Consider the following 16,679-nt stretch of genomic DNA (forward strand, 5'->3'; position numbering starts at 1 on the left):
GTGTTTACCTGTGCGTGCAGCTGAACATTGTATACTGGAAACACTCGGTTTGTTATTTTAACTAAAACAAACCATCTTAAATACCTCATTTGTTTTGCATCGATTCCGCAACGCAGTTTGCGTTTAACAGCTAGGACCGCTATTTCTTATCCCGGAATCCTGCTTAACTGACAGGTTAAAGTCTGCTTGAAAGAGCCGCTAACCTAGCTAAACTGCTAACGTTAGTCATCAAGCTAACAAAGTTAGTCATAGATGACTTTTCCAATGGAGCCCTCTTCATCTGGAGAGGTAAATTAATGGTTCCAGCATTGTAAGAACTGTATCTACTACGCTTTGTTTCGGGACAAACTGGATCACTCAGATTTTCAATGAGGCAATTGTTTGGTTGCAGAGGATTATAGATTTGAGGAGAATTCCTTGATCACACACTTAGCCAGCCTATGTAAGAAACTTCGGAAAACGCAGAGTGGAAAATGTACCTTTTCTACGCTGGTGGCTGGACGGCGTTTGAGCAGGTTGGATGCATCTCCGTCTTGTCGTTTGTCGTTATACAACTGGCCGGTGTTGCCCGGAGTTCGTTCGCCAGGGAAGCCATCTCCTGCCTCCCCTCCCCCATCTGATAGCGGAGTCGAAGGAGCACAGCAAGAGGAGCATGACAATCAATGATGGTCGCATGTTTCAAGCGGTGGAAGCCGAAGATAGCGGCCTACTGCTAAGCAGCCTAAACTCCCAACGAGAGGCCTGGAGCGGATACAAACAACATTACCAAACTGCTCCCGAATGTACTACGCCAGGACATGGATATCGATTCTATCGTAGTCCATGTGGGTTTTAATGACATTATGAAGGGCAGCTCAGAACAGTTGAAACTGGATTTCAAAGAGCTGATTGACTCTCTGCTAGACACTATTAAAAGACCAATCATATCTGGCATTGTGTCCTCTCTGAATTGTGACATTGAACGCTTTAGCAGGATTCTTTCTCTTCACAACTGGCTATGTGATTATTGCAGCTCAATGGGCATAACTTTTGTTGAAAATTTTGATACCTTTTGAAAACAAAACATGTTTTCATAAGGAAGATGGGATCCACCCAAATTATTTGGGCTCCTGGATCCTTTCACAGCATTATAAGGCCGCATTGAGACAATGATTTATCAATGACCCAAGCCCAGCTCAGTTAATCTCTACCATTGTGTCGCTGAGTCATCATAATGCTTTACCAAATGTACATTATACCAGAGGCGTTGGTAGACACAATGTAAGTAACCTATTTTATGTCCATCTAACTGCCCTGAAAGCCTCTGCTGATCCTACAGCTATTGTATGCAGCAATCACTTGTCTATGAACTACAGTAGATTTGTGCTGTCAGCAATGAGGTGGTGTGCCCTAGTAGGAAGTCCACTGTATGCAGCTCACCCTGCACTAACATAAATAACATAAGAATATCTACTTCTGCTAAGCTTCCCAGTAAACCAATGAAAACAAGCAAGCATCCCGGAAAAGTGCTCAAAATAGCCCACGTTAACATATGTAGCTTAAGAAACAAGGTTCATGAAATTAATAACTTGCTAATAACAGATGACATTCATAATCTGACTATCTCTGAAACTCACTTAGACAATACCTTTGATGATACAGTGGTAGCAATACAAGGTTATAACATTTACAGAAAATACTTAAATGCCAGTGGTGGAGGACTTGCTGTTTATATTCAGAACCACATTCCTGTAAAGCTTAGAGAGGATCTCATGTTAAATACTGTTGCAGTAATGTGGCTACAAATTCATCTGCCTCACCTAAAGCCCATTTTTGTGGGAAGCTTCTATAGACCACCAAGTGCTAACAGTCAGTATCTGGATAATGTGTGAAAATGCTTGATAATGTATGTGATATAAATAGAGAGGTATATTTTCTGGGTGACTTAAATATTGACTGGCTTTCATAAAGCTGCCCACTCAAGAAAAAGCTTCAAACTGTAACCAATGCATGCAACCTGGTTCAGGTTATCAGTCAACCCACCAGGATAGATACAAACACCACAGGAATTAAATCATCAAAATGTACTGATCACATCTTTACAAATGCTGCAGAAATGTGCTTGAAAGCAGCATCCAGACCCATCGGCTGTAGTGATCACAATATAGTAGCCATATCTAGGAAAACCAAAGTTCCAAAGGCTGGGCCTAATATAGTGTATAAGAGGTCATACAATATGTTTTGTAGTGAATCCTATGTTGTTGATGTAAATAATATTTGTTGGTCCATGGTGTGTAATGAGGAGCAAACAGACGTTGCACTTGACACATTTATGAAATTGTTTATCCCAGTTACTAATAAGCATGCATTCATTAAGAAAATGACTGATTAATTTTATTTCACCTTAACCAGGTAGGCCAGTTGAGAACAAGTTCTCATTTACAACTGTGACCTGGCCAAGATAAAGCAAAGCAGTGCGACGAAAACAACAACACAGAGTTATACATAAACAAACGTAGAGTCAATAACACAATAGAAAGAATCTATGTACAGTGTGTGCAAATGTAGAAGAGTAGGGAGGTAAGGCAATACATAGGCCATAGAGGTGAAACAATTACAATTTAGCATTAACACTGGAGTGATAGAAGTGCAGATGATGTGCAAGTGGAGATACTGGGGTGAAAAATAGCAAGAGGATAAATAACAATATGGGGATGAGGTAGTTGGGTGTGCTATTTACAGATTGGCTGTGTACAGGTACAGTGATCGGTATAAGCTGCTCTGACAGCTGATGCTTAAAGTTAGAGAGGGAGATATAAGACTCCAGCTTTAGTGATTTTTGCAATTCGTTCCAGTCATTGGCAGCAGAGAACTGGAAGGAAAGGCGGCCAAAGGAGGTGTTGGCTTTGGGGATGACCAGTGAAATATACCTGCTGGAGCATGTGCTACGGGTGGGTGTTGCTATGGTGACCAGTGAGCTGAGATAAGGTGGGGATTTACCTAGCAAAGACTTATAGATGACCTGGAGCCAGTGGGTTTGGCGACGAATATGTAGTGAGGGCCAGCCAACGAGAGTATACAGGTCGAATGGTGGGTAGTATTGTTAAAGGAATTTTATATCTTGATGATAATAATAAATAATCAATTCGCCTTGACTAATGCCCAAGGTTTGTAAGACAATGGGTTAAATAATTAGGCAAGGACTCAGCTTTCTGCAAAAGGTTTCTGTAGCTTTATTCAGAGAACGTTCTGAGGTCAGGATAACAAAACAGTCATTTTATAGTTCTTGCTTACTTACGCACATGCATTTACACACAAACTGTTGGTGACCTGCATTCCCCATTGACTTCACACACTGTTATCACTGCCTAGCTCAGCCTGTTCCTTTCCCTCAAGGTTAGGAACCCTTTGAAGTTTTACTCCCTTTACCATCTGTCCCCTGCTCTCTATACTAATTGCATACACACATTTCTTTCCCTCTCCAGTGGTTCCTGGACTTTCTGGAACTAATCAGACCAATAGATCACTACATTGATGTCACAATGGGTGGCTTGTGGATTCCGAAGAGTCAGGCGCAGGAGACAGAAAGATTCCGTTAATGAATTTAATAAAAATATCCACACGGAAAATATGGTATGGAGTGCAAGGTGTGCAAAAGTAATGCACCACCCTTAAAAGAACGTAACCAGGGACGCAGCCCAAAAGGAATAGCGTAACTCCAAACATACAGAACCACATGAAAAACACCCTGACCAACGAACAATCCCACACAAACAACAAACCTAACTAACTAGCCTAAATACCCCTCCCCACTAACAACTAACACAAAACAGGTGCGCAACTAACCTAGGCCTAACTAACAGAACGTGAAACATAAATCGATGGCAGCTAGTAGGCCGGCGACGACGACCGCCGAGCGCCGCCCGGGCGAGGAGGGGCGCCACCTTCCGTAGGTGTCGTGACAATTGATCATTACATTGATTATTCATTAACCATGCTGTATGACTAATAATTCATCATGGTTTATTGATTCATTTACCTCTATATAGATAATTCTCTTATCAAGTATATGGGGCTTTGGTGACAAAATGGATGGCACTGTGGTAGACTACATCCAGTTTGCTGAGTAGTGTGTTGGAGGCTATTTTGTAAATTACATTGCGTCAGTTTTACAAGGGTATGTTTGGCAGCATGAGTGAAGGAGGCTTTGTTGCGAAATAGGAAGCCGATTCTAGATTTAACTTTGGATTGGAGATGCTTAATGTGAGTCTGGAGGGAGAGTTTACAGTCTAACCAGACACCTAGGTATTTGTAGTTGTTCACATATTCTAAGTCAGAACCGTCCAGAGTAGCGATGCTAGTCGGGCGGGCGAGTGTGGGCAGCAATCGGTTGTAGAGCATGCATTTAGTTTTACTTTCATTTAAGAGCAGTTGGAGGCCATGGAAGGAGTGTTGTATGGCATTGAAGCTCGTCAGGAGGTTAGTTAACACAGTGTCCAAAGAAGGGCCAGATGTATACAGAATGCTGTCGTCTGCGTAGAGGTGGATCAGAGAATCACAAGCAGCAGCAAGAACGACATCATTGATATATACAGAGAAAAGAGTCGGCCCGAGAATTGAACCCTGTGGCACCCCCATAGAGACTGCCAGAGGTTCGGACAACAGCCTCCGATTTGACACACTGAACTCTATCTGAGAAGTAGTTGGTGAACCAGGCGGGGCAGTCATTTGAGAAGCCAAGGCTATTGAGTCTGCCGATGAGAATGAGGTGATTGACAGAGTCAAAAGCCTTGGCCAGGTCGATGAAGACGGCTGGCCAGTACTGTCTTTTATCGATTGTTTAGGACCTTGAGCGTGGCTGAGGTGCACCCATGACCAGCTTGGAAACCAGATTGTATAGCGGAGAAGGTACAGTGGGATTCGAAATGGTCGGTGATCTATTTGTTAACTTGGCTTTCGAAGATTTTAGAAAGGCACGGCAGGATGGATATAGGTCTATAACAGTTTGGGTCTAGAGTGTCTCCCCCTTTGAAGAGGGGGATGACCGCGGCAGCTTTCCAATCTTTGGGGATCTCAAACGATATGAAAGAGAGGTTGAATAGGCTAGTAATAGGGGTTGCAAAAATTTTGGTGGATAATTTTAGAAAGAGAGGATCCAGATTGTCTAGCCCAGCTGATTTGTAGGGATCCAGATTTTGCAGCTCTTTCAGAACATCAGTTGTCTGGATTTGGGTGAAGAAGAAGCAGGGAGGGGGGGCTTGGGCAAGTTGATGCAGGGGGGTGCCGAGCTGTTGGCTGGGGTAGGGGTAGCCAGGTGGAAAGCATGGCCAGCTGTAGAAAAATTCTTATTGAAATGATCGATTATCGTAGATTTATCGGTGGTGACAGTGTTTCCTAGCCTCAGTGCAGTGGGCAGCTCGGAGGAGGTTCTCTTATTCTCCATGGACTTTACAGTGTCCCAAAACATTTTGGAATTAGTGCTACAGGATGCACATTTCTGTTTGAAAAAGCTAGCCTTAGCTTTCCTAACTGACTGAGTGTATTGGTTTCTGACTTCCCTGAAAAGTTGCATATCGCAGGGGCTATTCGATGCTAATGCAGAACGCCACAGGATGTTTTTGTGCTTGTCAAGGGCAGTCAAGTCTGGAGTGAACCAAGGGTTATGTCTGTTCTTAGTTCTACATTTTTGGAATGGGGCATGCTTATTTAAGACGTTGAGGAAATCACTTTTAAAGAGCAACCAGGCATTCTCTACTGACGGGATGAGGTCAACATCCTTCCACGATACCCGGGCCAGGTCAATTAGAAAGGCCTGCTTGCTGAAGGGTTTTAGGGAGTGTTTGACAGTGATGAGGCGTGGTCGTTTGACCGCGGACCCATTACTCACGCAGGCAATGAGGCAGTGATCGCTGAGATCCTGGTTGAAGACAGCAGAGGTGTATTTAGAGGGCAAATTGGTCAGGATGATATCTATGAGGGTGCCCATGGTTACGGATTTAGGGTGAGATTGAGGGCATCTAGCTTAGATTGTAGGACGGCCGGGGTGTTAAGCATGTCCCAGTTCAGGTCACCTAACAGTACAAACTCTGAAGATAGATGGGGGGCAATCAATTCACATATGGCGTCCAGGGCACAGCTAGGGGCTGAAGGGGGTCTATCACAAGCGGCAACGGTGAGAGGCTTGTTTCTGGAAAGGTGGATTTTTAAAAGTAGAAGCTCAAATTGTTTGGGCACAGACCTTGATAGTATGACAGAACACTGCAGGCTATCCCTGCAGTAGATTTCAACTCAGCCCCCTTTGGCAGTTCTATCTTGTCGGGAAAAATGTTATAGTTAGGGATGGAAATTTCTGCATTTTTGGTGGCCTTCCTAAGCCAGGATTCAGACACGGCTAGGACATAAAGTTTGGCGGAGTGTGCTAAAGCAGTGAATAAAACAAACTTAGGGAGGAGGCTTCTGATGTTAACATGCATGAAACCAAGGCTTTTACCTTTACAGAAGTCAACAAATGAGAGCGCCTGGGGAATTGGAGTGGTGCTGGTGGCTGCAGGGCCTGGGTTTACCTCTACATCACCAGAGGAACAGAGGAGGGTCAGGATAAGGGTACGGCTAAAGGCTATAAGAACTAGTGCATTCGGAACAGATAGTAAAATGAGCAGATTTCTGGGCGCGGAAGAATAGATTCAAGGCATAATGTACAGACAAGGGTATGGTAGGATGTGAGTACAGTGGAGGTAAACCTAGGCATTGAGTGACGATGAGAGAGGTTTTGTCTCTAGAGGCACCAGTTAAGCCAGGTGAGGTCACCGCATGTATGGGGGCTGGAACGAAAGGGCTATCTAAAGCATATTGGGCAGGGGTGAGGGCTCTACAGTGAAATAAGACTAGAATCACTAACCAAAACAGCAATAGACTAGGCATGTTGACATTAGGGAGAGGCATGTGTAGCTGAGTGATCATTGGGTCCAGAGAGTAGCAATAGATAAGCCAATTCAGTAGTTGCTACTCCACTAGGCGTGCTGGAGACACGGGGATTCAGATAGCTAGCGGGCCTTGGGGTAGCAGATGGGCCTGCAGTGACGTCGCAATGGAAGAGCCTGTTGAAACCACCTCGGACAGTTACGGTGGCAGACCAGTCGTGATGGATCAGCGGGTTTCCGTGTCGGCAGTAAAGGGTCCAGGCCAATTGTCAAAAGAGGTATTGTAGCCCAAGAATTGGCTGATGGACCTCTTCGGCTAGCCAGGAGATGGGCCTAGCTCCAGGCTAGCTCCAGGCTAACTGGTGCTTGCTTCGGGACAGACACGTTAGCCAGGAGTAGCCACTCGGATAGCAGCTAGCTAGCTGTTTCTGACCGTTCGAGCAGACACATGCACATTTGTGGCCTGCTGGAGGTCATTTTGCAGGGCTCTGGCAGTGCTCCTCCTTGCACAAAGGCGGAGGTAGCGGTCCTGCTGCTGGGTTGTTGCCCTCCTACGGCCTCCTCCACGTCTCCTGATGTACTGGCCTGTCTCCTGGTAGCGCCTCCATGCTCTGGACACTACGCTGACAGACACAGCAAACCTTCTTGCCACAGCTCACATTGATGTGCCATCCTGGATGAGCTGCACTACCTGAGCCACTTGTGTGGGTTGTAGACTCCGTCTCATGCTACCACTAGAGTGAAAGCACCACCAGCATTCAAAAGTGACCAAAACATCAGCCAGGAAGCATAGGAACTGAGAAGTGGTCTGTGGTCTCCACCTGCAGAACCACTCCTTTATTGGGGGTGTCTTGCTTATTGCCTATAATTTCCACCTGTTGTCTATTCCATTTGTACAACAGCATGTGAAATGTATTGTCAATCAGTGTTGCTTCCTAAGTGGACAGTTTGATTTCACAGAAGTGTGATTGACTTGGAGTTACATTGTGTTGTTTAAGTGTTCCCTTTATTTTTTTGAGCAGTGTATATATGAAGAAAATGATATATACACGGGACAGGATGGGACAAGACAAAACACAAGTCCGACTGCTACTCCATCTTGGACACCAGCTGTAAAAACGTTTAAATCCTCTTGGATTGACGAGGAATTTAAAGATGGTATGGTTGAGAGGGATGAGGCAAAAGGAATGCGAGATAAGGCTGGCTGCAAATGTACTGCAAATTACTGATGATTGGCTGAGAGAAATTGATGATAAAAAGATTGTGGGGGCTGTTTTGTTAGACTTCAGTGCGGCTTTTCACATTATTTGACATTCTGACATTAGCACAGATCTGTCTTTTTAAATAACTAGCACAAAGCTCAGACACTCATGCATACCCCACAAGACATGCCACCAGAGGTCTCTTCACAGTCCAGAACAGACTATGGGAGGCACACAGTACTACATAGAGCCATGACTACATGGAGCTCTATTCCACATCAGGTAAGTAGATTCAGATTTAAAAAACAAATACACCTTATGGAACATGGGGACTGTGAAGCATGATAACATACGCACTATTCATACACACGGATTTTGGGTTGTAGATATGTGTTAATGGAGTAGGGGCCTGAGGGCACACACTTAGTGTGTTGTGAATTCTGTAATGAATGTATTGTAATGCTTTTAAAATTGTATAACTGCCTTGGTTTTGTCAGCCCCAGGAAGAGTAGCTGCTGCCTTGGCAGGAACTAATGGGGATCGCTAATAAATACAAATACAAATATAATGAACTAGACCATTGTGTCAAAGAGGAACAATGTTTTTTGATAACTATTTTAAAGTTCACTGCAGAGAAAATATCAGACTTGATTTGCAGATATGAAACTAGGATGTGAAAGAGGAACCAATCTTGGTAAAGGAGTTTCATGCATGTTTGGAACAGTAATTCAGGTTTGATTCATAGGGGATTTCACAGTGGTCCAGTAAAAATGAATAATTTAGCCTACTATAAAACATATGTGACATGTAGTCTTATCAATCATTGCCCAATCCCCCCAAAAATATACTGGATGTATGCTGAAAATCAAATATAAAAAAGTTAAAGGGGATTTTGGACTTTTTAATGAATTATACCTACTGATTCTTGAACAATATAACTTAGTTCAAATGTTGTCAGAAAACATAATATAATATAGTCTTACTCCATTGTTTGTAAAACTATAATTATGATATCATGTATGGTTAGTCCTTGCATTTATATCCCTGTCTATGAATACGGGAGTGGTTACGTTTTTGCCAGCCCCTTAGCTGTTTACCGAAACAGTGACGGGGTATCTGCTTTGTTACTGTTATTGACTGCAGATTGCTCCTTAGCTGTTTGATTTTCTCTTCAAACTGTAGACTTACAGTATGTCATATTGTGGTATGAACCATACTCAATAACAAGAGATCAGACCTTGGTGTTGTTTATCTGGTTTTATCTGGGCTTCCTGAGTGGCTCAGTGGTCTAAGACACTGCATCTCTGTGCAAGAGGTGTCATTGCAGTACCTGGTTCAAATCCAGGCTGCATCATATCCAGATGTGATTGTGAGTCCCATAGGGCGGCACACAATTGGCCTGGGTTTGGCTGGTGTAGACTGTCATTGTAAATAAGAATTTGTTCCTAATTGACTTGCCTAGTTAAATTAAGGTAAAGTGTATAATTGTAAGGGTTTTTAGCAGTTACAGTATGTGTTGTTGCTATATATGTGAATTATATTGAATTTGGATGCTAAACCAGCTGACTCTTTAATACTGTTGGTGCCCATATTAATCTGATCACCATGATGGACCAAATAAGATGATGTCTACATTTGGAAACCGATGTGTTGGCTCGTACAGTACATACCTAATCAGGACAACTACACCACCCTAAATGGCTGAATCAGGATATGACCCAAATACTGTCCAATAGATGGTAGCAAAACCCTGCAGAGGCCTACTGTCCATTTTCCTAACATATATCGAGTTTGCAATGGTCTTGTTTCACATTCTGAATGGAAGTTCTAAACTGTATTCATGCTTATCTTGAATGAATAGTGAATTCCAGTCCGGATGTAAAATGTTATGGTTCATGCCATGACATATGGTGGCTGTTGAATAATGATCAGTTAGAAATGAATTGTTGGACAGTTGTGTATATGCTGCACTAGGTGAGACAAAAATATTGCCTCTCTCCTGTCTCCACAAAGTACAATAGTAGCCTAGGCTATACAGTGTGAGGCCCACAATGTACTTTGATGAATGCCTATCCATGTGGTAGCCTACCTTTGTTAAACAGGCAGTTGTATTGGCTGTATAGTCATGATACCTGACGAAGACTTAAGTCTAATAATTTTGGCTATTCAAGCTCTGAATATCAGCTAGCATAGGCGGCGTGTAACTCCTATCTTTACAGAAATAAACTGAACAAAAATATAAACGCAACATGCAACAATTTCTACGATTTTACTGAGTTACAGTTCATATAAGAAAGTCTGTCAATTGAAATGAACTCATTAGGCAGTAATCTAGGGATTTCACATGACTGGGAATACAGATTGGAATGTTGGTCACAGATACCTTAAAAAAAAGGTAGGGGCGTGTATCAGAAAACCAGTCAGTATCTGGTGTGGCCACCATTTTCTTCATGCAGTGTGACACATCTTCTTTGCATAGAGTTGATCAGGCTGTTGTATTGTGGCCTGTGGAATGTTGTCCACACTTCTTTTCAATGACTGTGAGGAGTTGCTGGATATTGGCGGGAAATGGAACACGTTGTCGTACACGTTGAACCAGAGCATCCCAAACATGCTCAATGGGTGACATGTCTGAACATTCAATTTTCTGGCCACAGCTCTGGTGGACATTCCTGCAGTCAGCATGCCAATTGCACGGTCCCTCAAAACTTGAGACATCTGTGACATTGTGTTGTGTGACAAAACAGCACATTTAGAGTGGCCTTTTATTGTCCCCAGCACAAGGTACACCTGCGTAATGATCCAGCTGTTTAATCATCTTCTTGATATGCCACACCTGCCAGATGGATGGATTATCTTGGCAAATGGGAAATGTTCACTAGCAGGGATGTAAACCATTTTGTGAACAACATTTGAGAGAAATAAGCTTTTTGTGCCTATGCAACATTCCTGGTATGTTTTATTTCAGCTCATTAAACATGTCTCGTTTACATTTTTGGTGTAAATAAAATCATTAAAAATACTTGACCAGAGAGCATGACTTAGCCACAGAGGATCATAGGCCTAGCTGATTGTTGAGTTGCTTTTCAGTGAAAAGGATCTAAAATATGTGTAAACATAATGTGTCTTGATTATAATTTGGAAAGTTGAGACAAGAAGAAGGGGAAAGGTGGGTGGCGAAGAATTAGGAACATCTCTCTGGAGAATCCACTCTCCAGAATGCCTTCAGCTGACTCCTGACAATTATTGCTATGAATTGTTGCATGGTGTGAATTCATTGTTGCATGGTGTGAATTCATTGTTGCATGGTGTGAATTCATTGTTGCATGGTGTGGATTAATTGTTGCATGGTGTGAATTAATTGTTGCATGGTGTGAATGAATTGTTGCATGGTGAGAATGAATTGTTGCATGGTGTGAATGAATTGTTGCATGGTGTGAATGAATTGTTGCATGGTGTGAATGAATTGTTGCATGGTGTGAATGAATTGTTTCATGGTGTGAATGAATTGTTGCATGGTGTGAATTCATTGTTGCATGGTGTGAATGAATTGTTGCATGGTGTGAATTCATTGTTGCATGGTGTGAATTCATTGTTGCATGGTGTGAATGAATTGTTGCATGGTGTGAATGAATTGTTGCATGGTGTGAATGAATTGTTGCATGGTATGAATGAATTGTTGCATGGTGTGAATTCATTGTTGCATGGTGTGAATTAATTGTTGCATGGTGTGAATTCATTGTTGCATGGTGTGAATTAATTGTTGAATGGTGTGAATTGTTTGCTCTTTGATTTTTGTCAATTCCCCATTACATAAGTCACCAGTAGTAAATGTGCCATTATTTGGTTACATTCATTTGTTAATGCGTGTATTAATTAGTCATTAACCGTTCTCTTTGTCGACGTGGAAACGTTGTCTGATTTCTGACCCCCACTAATAATAAGCTGAGCTTCTAAGTTATTTCTGTAACCGTTCGACAATGATTTTGAGAAATATTATTATTGAAATGAAACTGTTCTGCAAATATGAAAATCATAATTGGCACGCAAATCGGTAGAAATGGTCGGGGAAATGATTAGCGTCCCCGGCATTGCCTTATCTTGGAAAGTGCAGTTCGTATTTTTCTTCATGATCAGATCAGGAATTGACCAATAGGCCTACAAACTTGAAATCGCTAATTATCATGACAATTTAGCCCAATGAGGGAAACTCCCAGACAACAGTCATGAGTAGCCTAATTTCATTCCATAGGCTACTGTCCATTTTACTTTGAGCTGTCCTGTTTTTAGGATATGGTGTGTTTGTGAACATGTTAATTCATATTCACATATGGGTTTAGCGGATGCCAGGAGAACGCTACCTGCCCCAATGCATAGTGCCAACAGTAAAGATGGTGGATGAGGAATGACGGTCTGGAGCTGTTTTTCATGATTCAGGCTCCTTAGTTCCAGTGAAGGGAAATCTTAATGCTACAGTATACAATGACATTCTAGACAATTCTGTGCTTCCAACTTTGTGGTACAGTTTGAGGAAGGCCCTTTCCTGTTTCTGCATGACAATACCCCGTACACAAAAGAAGGCCTATATAGAAATGGTTTGTCGAGATCGGTGTGGAAGAACTTGACTGGCCTGCATAGAGCTCTGACCTCAACCCCATCGAACACCTTTGGGATGAATTGGAATGCTGTTCTATTGACCAGGCTTAAACACCCAACATCAGTGCTCAATAACGCTCACACTCACTAATGCTCTTGTGGCTAGATGGAAGCAAGTCCAAGCAATGTTTCACATCTAGTGCCAGAAGAGTGGAGGATGTTATATAACATTATAACATGTTATATAATATAATGCCCATGATTTTTGAATGAGATGTTAGATGAGCAGGTGACAACATACTTTTGGTAATGTAGTGTATTTTTTTTACCAGTAATGACCAATACAAGTGCCAACCTTGAGCAGATCATGTAAACTAATTTCCTATAACTAATTTCCTATACTTGTGTGTCAAATGGACACACAACATTGCATTCCCTCTTCAGAATGGTGTCACTGATTTGAAGCTCCTGATCCCGTAAGAACATGTTCTGTAGAGTTAACAATCTCCTGTCAAGCTAGGCCTCTATCTTTCTCCCCGGTACAGCCAGTGGGAGGATCTTGCCATTGCTTTTGGGTTCTAGGCTGACTCAACGCTACGAAAAATGCGCCATTTGGGTGTGCCAAATGCATTTCTGTAGCCTACAACTTGCCAGAAAACGTTATTGTCACGTCCACGGTTTGTTCATTGATATTGTTATCTGGTTGCATAAAGGTTACACCCAAATGAAAATCCCGCCGAAGCGCTTTCATGACTTCAGCAGATTGCAAGCTGAGTCGCCCGTCACCAATCGACGTTTGTCCCCCAATGACATTTGGCAACTCCTGTGTCTTCATAACCATTCGTTTATTTAAACGATCAAAATATAAAACCCAGATCACTAAATTAGCCGATTTTCAAAAAAACAATTAAATATTTGTAACTTATAAGTGTGGCGCTTTCAGTCAATTTGCCGAATTATATGCCAATACTTTTCATTTATTTACTCGGTGGTGGGGTGAGAGAAAAGATGAGGTAAGGCCAATGATCAACGGCTTTGTCAGGGCCATGACGTTTAACATATTTTATAGAGTATGAGATGATAATGATTTCGTTCCTCTCAATGATCTTATGTCAACACCGGTGGCCATCAATAAAAGGTAAAACATTGTGAAGAGGTAGGATATATTGACGATATGTGTTCACACACACTAACCCTGGGAACCTGTTTTTGCTATTAGATAACAGCACCAACGGATGTTTCGCGTCACACCCTATTCCACTCAATGTTGTCAGCCATGATTAGGTTAAGCTCTGCAATCATCTACTCAATATCACTGCTGCTAAATGATTGGCTGCTGGCATGCTCCACGTGTACATTTGTTTACGCAATATTCTCTGTCCGAAAGGTGGTCTTTAGGCTTGTTGCGCGTAGCCTATGCACAACACGTATCTTGGAAGTGCGTAAATGGTGTGCGTAAAGCTACACATTGCATCTTCTCCAAGCGCTCAAAGGGAGCGTAAATAGAAATTACCCGCAAATAATTTGAATACATTGAACTGGTTTCAATGCAGCATACAAGCCATTTCAGTCACAACCTTTGCAAATTTTTCTAACGTTTGAATAGGCCATGTCTGCATCGCGCGCAAAATATGATTTAACATTATGCCAATATATGAAAGGCGCCAAAATATTTGGGGTTCATTTTGACTATTTAAGTATTACAAAACTGTATAAAACATTGCTTTCTTTGTATGTTGTTACAAAACCTAAAGTAATTTCAGTGTTTTCAGTAGCCTAGTTTTTAATAGGCCTACTGCAAATACCTACAGCCTAATGAATGATAATATCATATAGGTCTACGATGCCTAGTTAATTATTGGTAATAATGATTGATAATGTGTTATTTTAGTTACAATAATACACTTATGATTTAATGGTTTAAACACCCGCCTAACTCTTCACTCTCTTCACACGTTGCAGCTCGTGCATAAATATGAACTAGGCCTAGCAGTAGTTCAACTGTTTTATCAGGTAGGACGACTTTTCCGTGCCATTAAAAACTTTAAAACACAGTATACATATGTTCGTGTTAATTATCTGACTGACATAGTTGAACAACTGTTGTAGACTATTTTGGTTTAGATGGTACTATTCAATTTCGCAATTGAGTAATGCAATGGAATCCTGGCACCCAACCTGTAATCATTCATTTACTATTTACAGTAGGCCTATATAGGTTAAATTCAATGATTCCACAATAAAACATTCAACAATTTAAATTAAATACATTTATTGTTTTTTTTACAATAATATCCATGAGCCTCCCCTACCGCCACATTCATGAAAAGCTAGCGCAAGATAGGTAACAGTGTCAGCACTGTAAAAAAACAACAAAGTCCACTGTCAGGACAAAAAAAACTGCTAAGAAAACTTATTAAAGTTCATGAGATGGATTCTTCGGATGTACAAATGCGCTTGAGGCCTCTTAATAAGCTGTGCAGGGAAAATAAATTCCACGGTCTTCCACGAGTAACTGATCGAGTAGATCTACCGTAGGCCTATTTCTTCTTAGGAGCAGTTTTAGCCCGGGTGGATTTGGCGACTCTGCGCTTGGTCTTCCTGGGGCTCTTGGGCTTTTTTGCTGCTGCAGGTCTTTTGGCCTTCTTGGGACTCTTCCTCTTGGTTTTCTTTGGGGACTTCTTGGCGCCCGCTGCCTTCTTGGGTGACGCTCTCCTGACCTTCTTTGCCCCCACCTTCTTGACTTTATTCTTGGTAGGTTTTTTCTTTTTAGCGACTGCTTTGTTTTTGTTAATTTTGAAAGAGCCGGATGCCCCAGTGCCCTTAGGCTGCAGAAGATATCCTTTGGCCACCAAACGCCGGACAGCCAGTTTGAGTCGGGCGTTGTTCTTCACAACATCATAGCCGCTGGCTGACAGAGACTTTTTGAGAGCCGCAAGAGACACGCCACTTCGGTCACTGGATGCTGACACAACCTTCAGGATGCGGTCAGATACGGTGGGTCCAGTCTTCTTGGGCTTGGATCTCTTTTTAGGAGTCGTGGCTGGTGTCGCCAGGGGAATTGCAATCACCCCAGACATGTTCCCTGTTATGGAGATGTAATTGGCTGAAGATGCTTGAGAGATGAATGCCTTGGAATGTGTGGAGTAATGAGTGACATGCCCATTTATGAAGATGGGATGAGAACCGTGTAGATTCAATCATTGTCACTAAGCGCCTTTTCTCCTGTCAACACCTGACTTGTGTTTTCTTCCTCATACGAAATGTGTATATTTTATTCGTAAAATCCACTAGATCTGTATAATCATCATATCATAAGAATCAGCACAAACTGTACTTTTTATTTTTACCCTAGTACCACCATTATCCAAAAGCCTTGCCAGGTAAATTCTTAAATTGTTCATGGGCAGTAATTGAACACCATTTCAACGTTGACCTTTTCGACATTTTGACTAAGTTATGTAATACAAACGTTTGCGTATGTGCTTCAGTAATTCCATACTCTTATACAGACATATTCCTAGTACATTTTCAACCCAAAAAAAGACTCGATTGATACTGCACTGAATAATTAATAACATTCTTAGGTGACCATAAAAGCACACCGAATGTCTAACCTGAGACGAGAAGCTTCATCTAAATATAATATTTTTCTAAAATAATTAACATGATATGTCTATGTGAGTTTTTGACGAGTGAAAATATTTTTGTTATTGTTTGTGCATTAAAGTATAATTTCACTAATATGTTATTTTTGTACTTGGACTATAGGGCCTACTATAGCAGGTAGTGGGACTAATTCTGGAAGCCTAATTTGCGCTCAATGGAACCACGCCAAATACTGAGTTATCAGTATTGCATGGGTGGTGATAGAAAAAAAACATTAAAGTTTCACATTCAGCTTGTCACATGCAGGCTTTTCCTTTGAAATCGCGGGTCTTTTTTGCGCTGTTTTAAACTCAACTAAACACTGGAAATACAA

General features: G+C 41.8%; 1 protein-coding gene across 1 annotated transcript; it reads right to left on the reverse strand.

The window, feature by feature from the left end:
- Positions 1-14,948: 14,948 nt before the first annotated feature.
- Positions 14,949-15,850, reverse strand: LOC115164980 (histone H1). Its single transcript, XM_029717961.1, has one exon. The coding sequence runs from the start codon at positions 15,775-15,777 to the stop codon at positions 15,238-15,240; it is 540 nt and encodes a 179-aa protein (XP_029573821.1). The 5' UTR covers positions 15,778-15,850; the 3' UTR covers positions 14,949-15,237.
- Between the last annotated feature and the right edge of the window lie 829 nt (positions 15,851-16,679).

This window comes from Salmo trutta, chromosome 27, assembly GCF_901001165.1.
Source record: "Salmo trutta chromosome 27, fSalTru1.1, whole genome shotgun sequence".
NCBI classification, from domain to species: Eukaryota; Metazoa; Chordata; class Actinopteri; order Salmoniformes; family Salmonidae; genus Salmo; species Salmo trutta.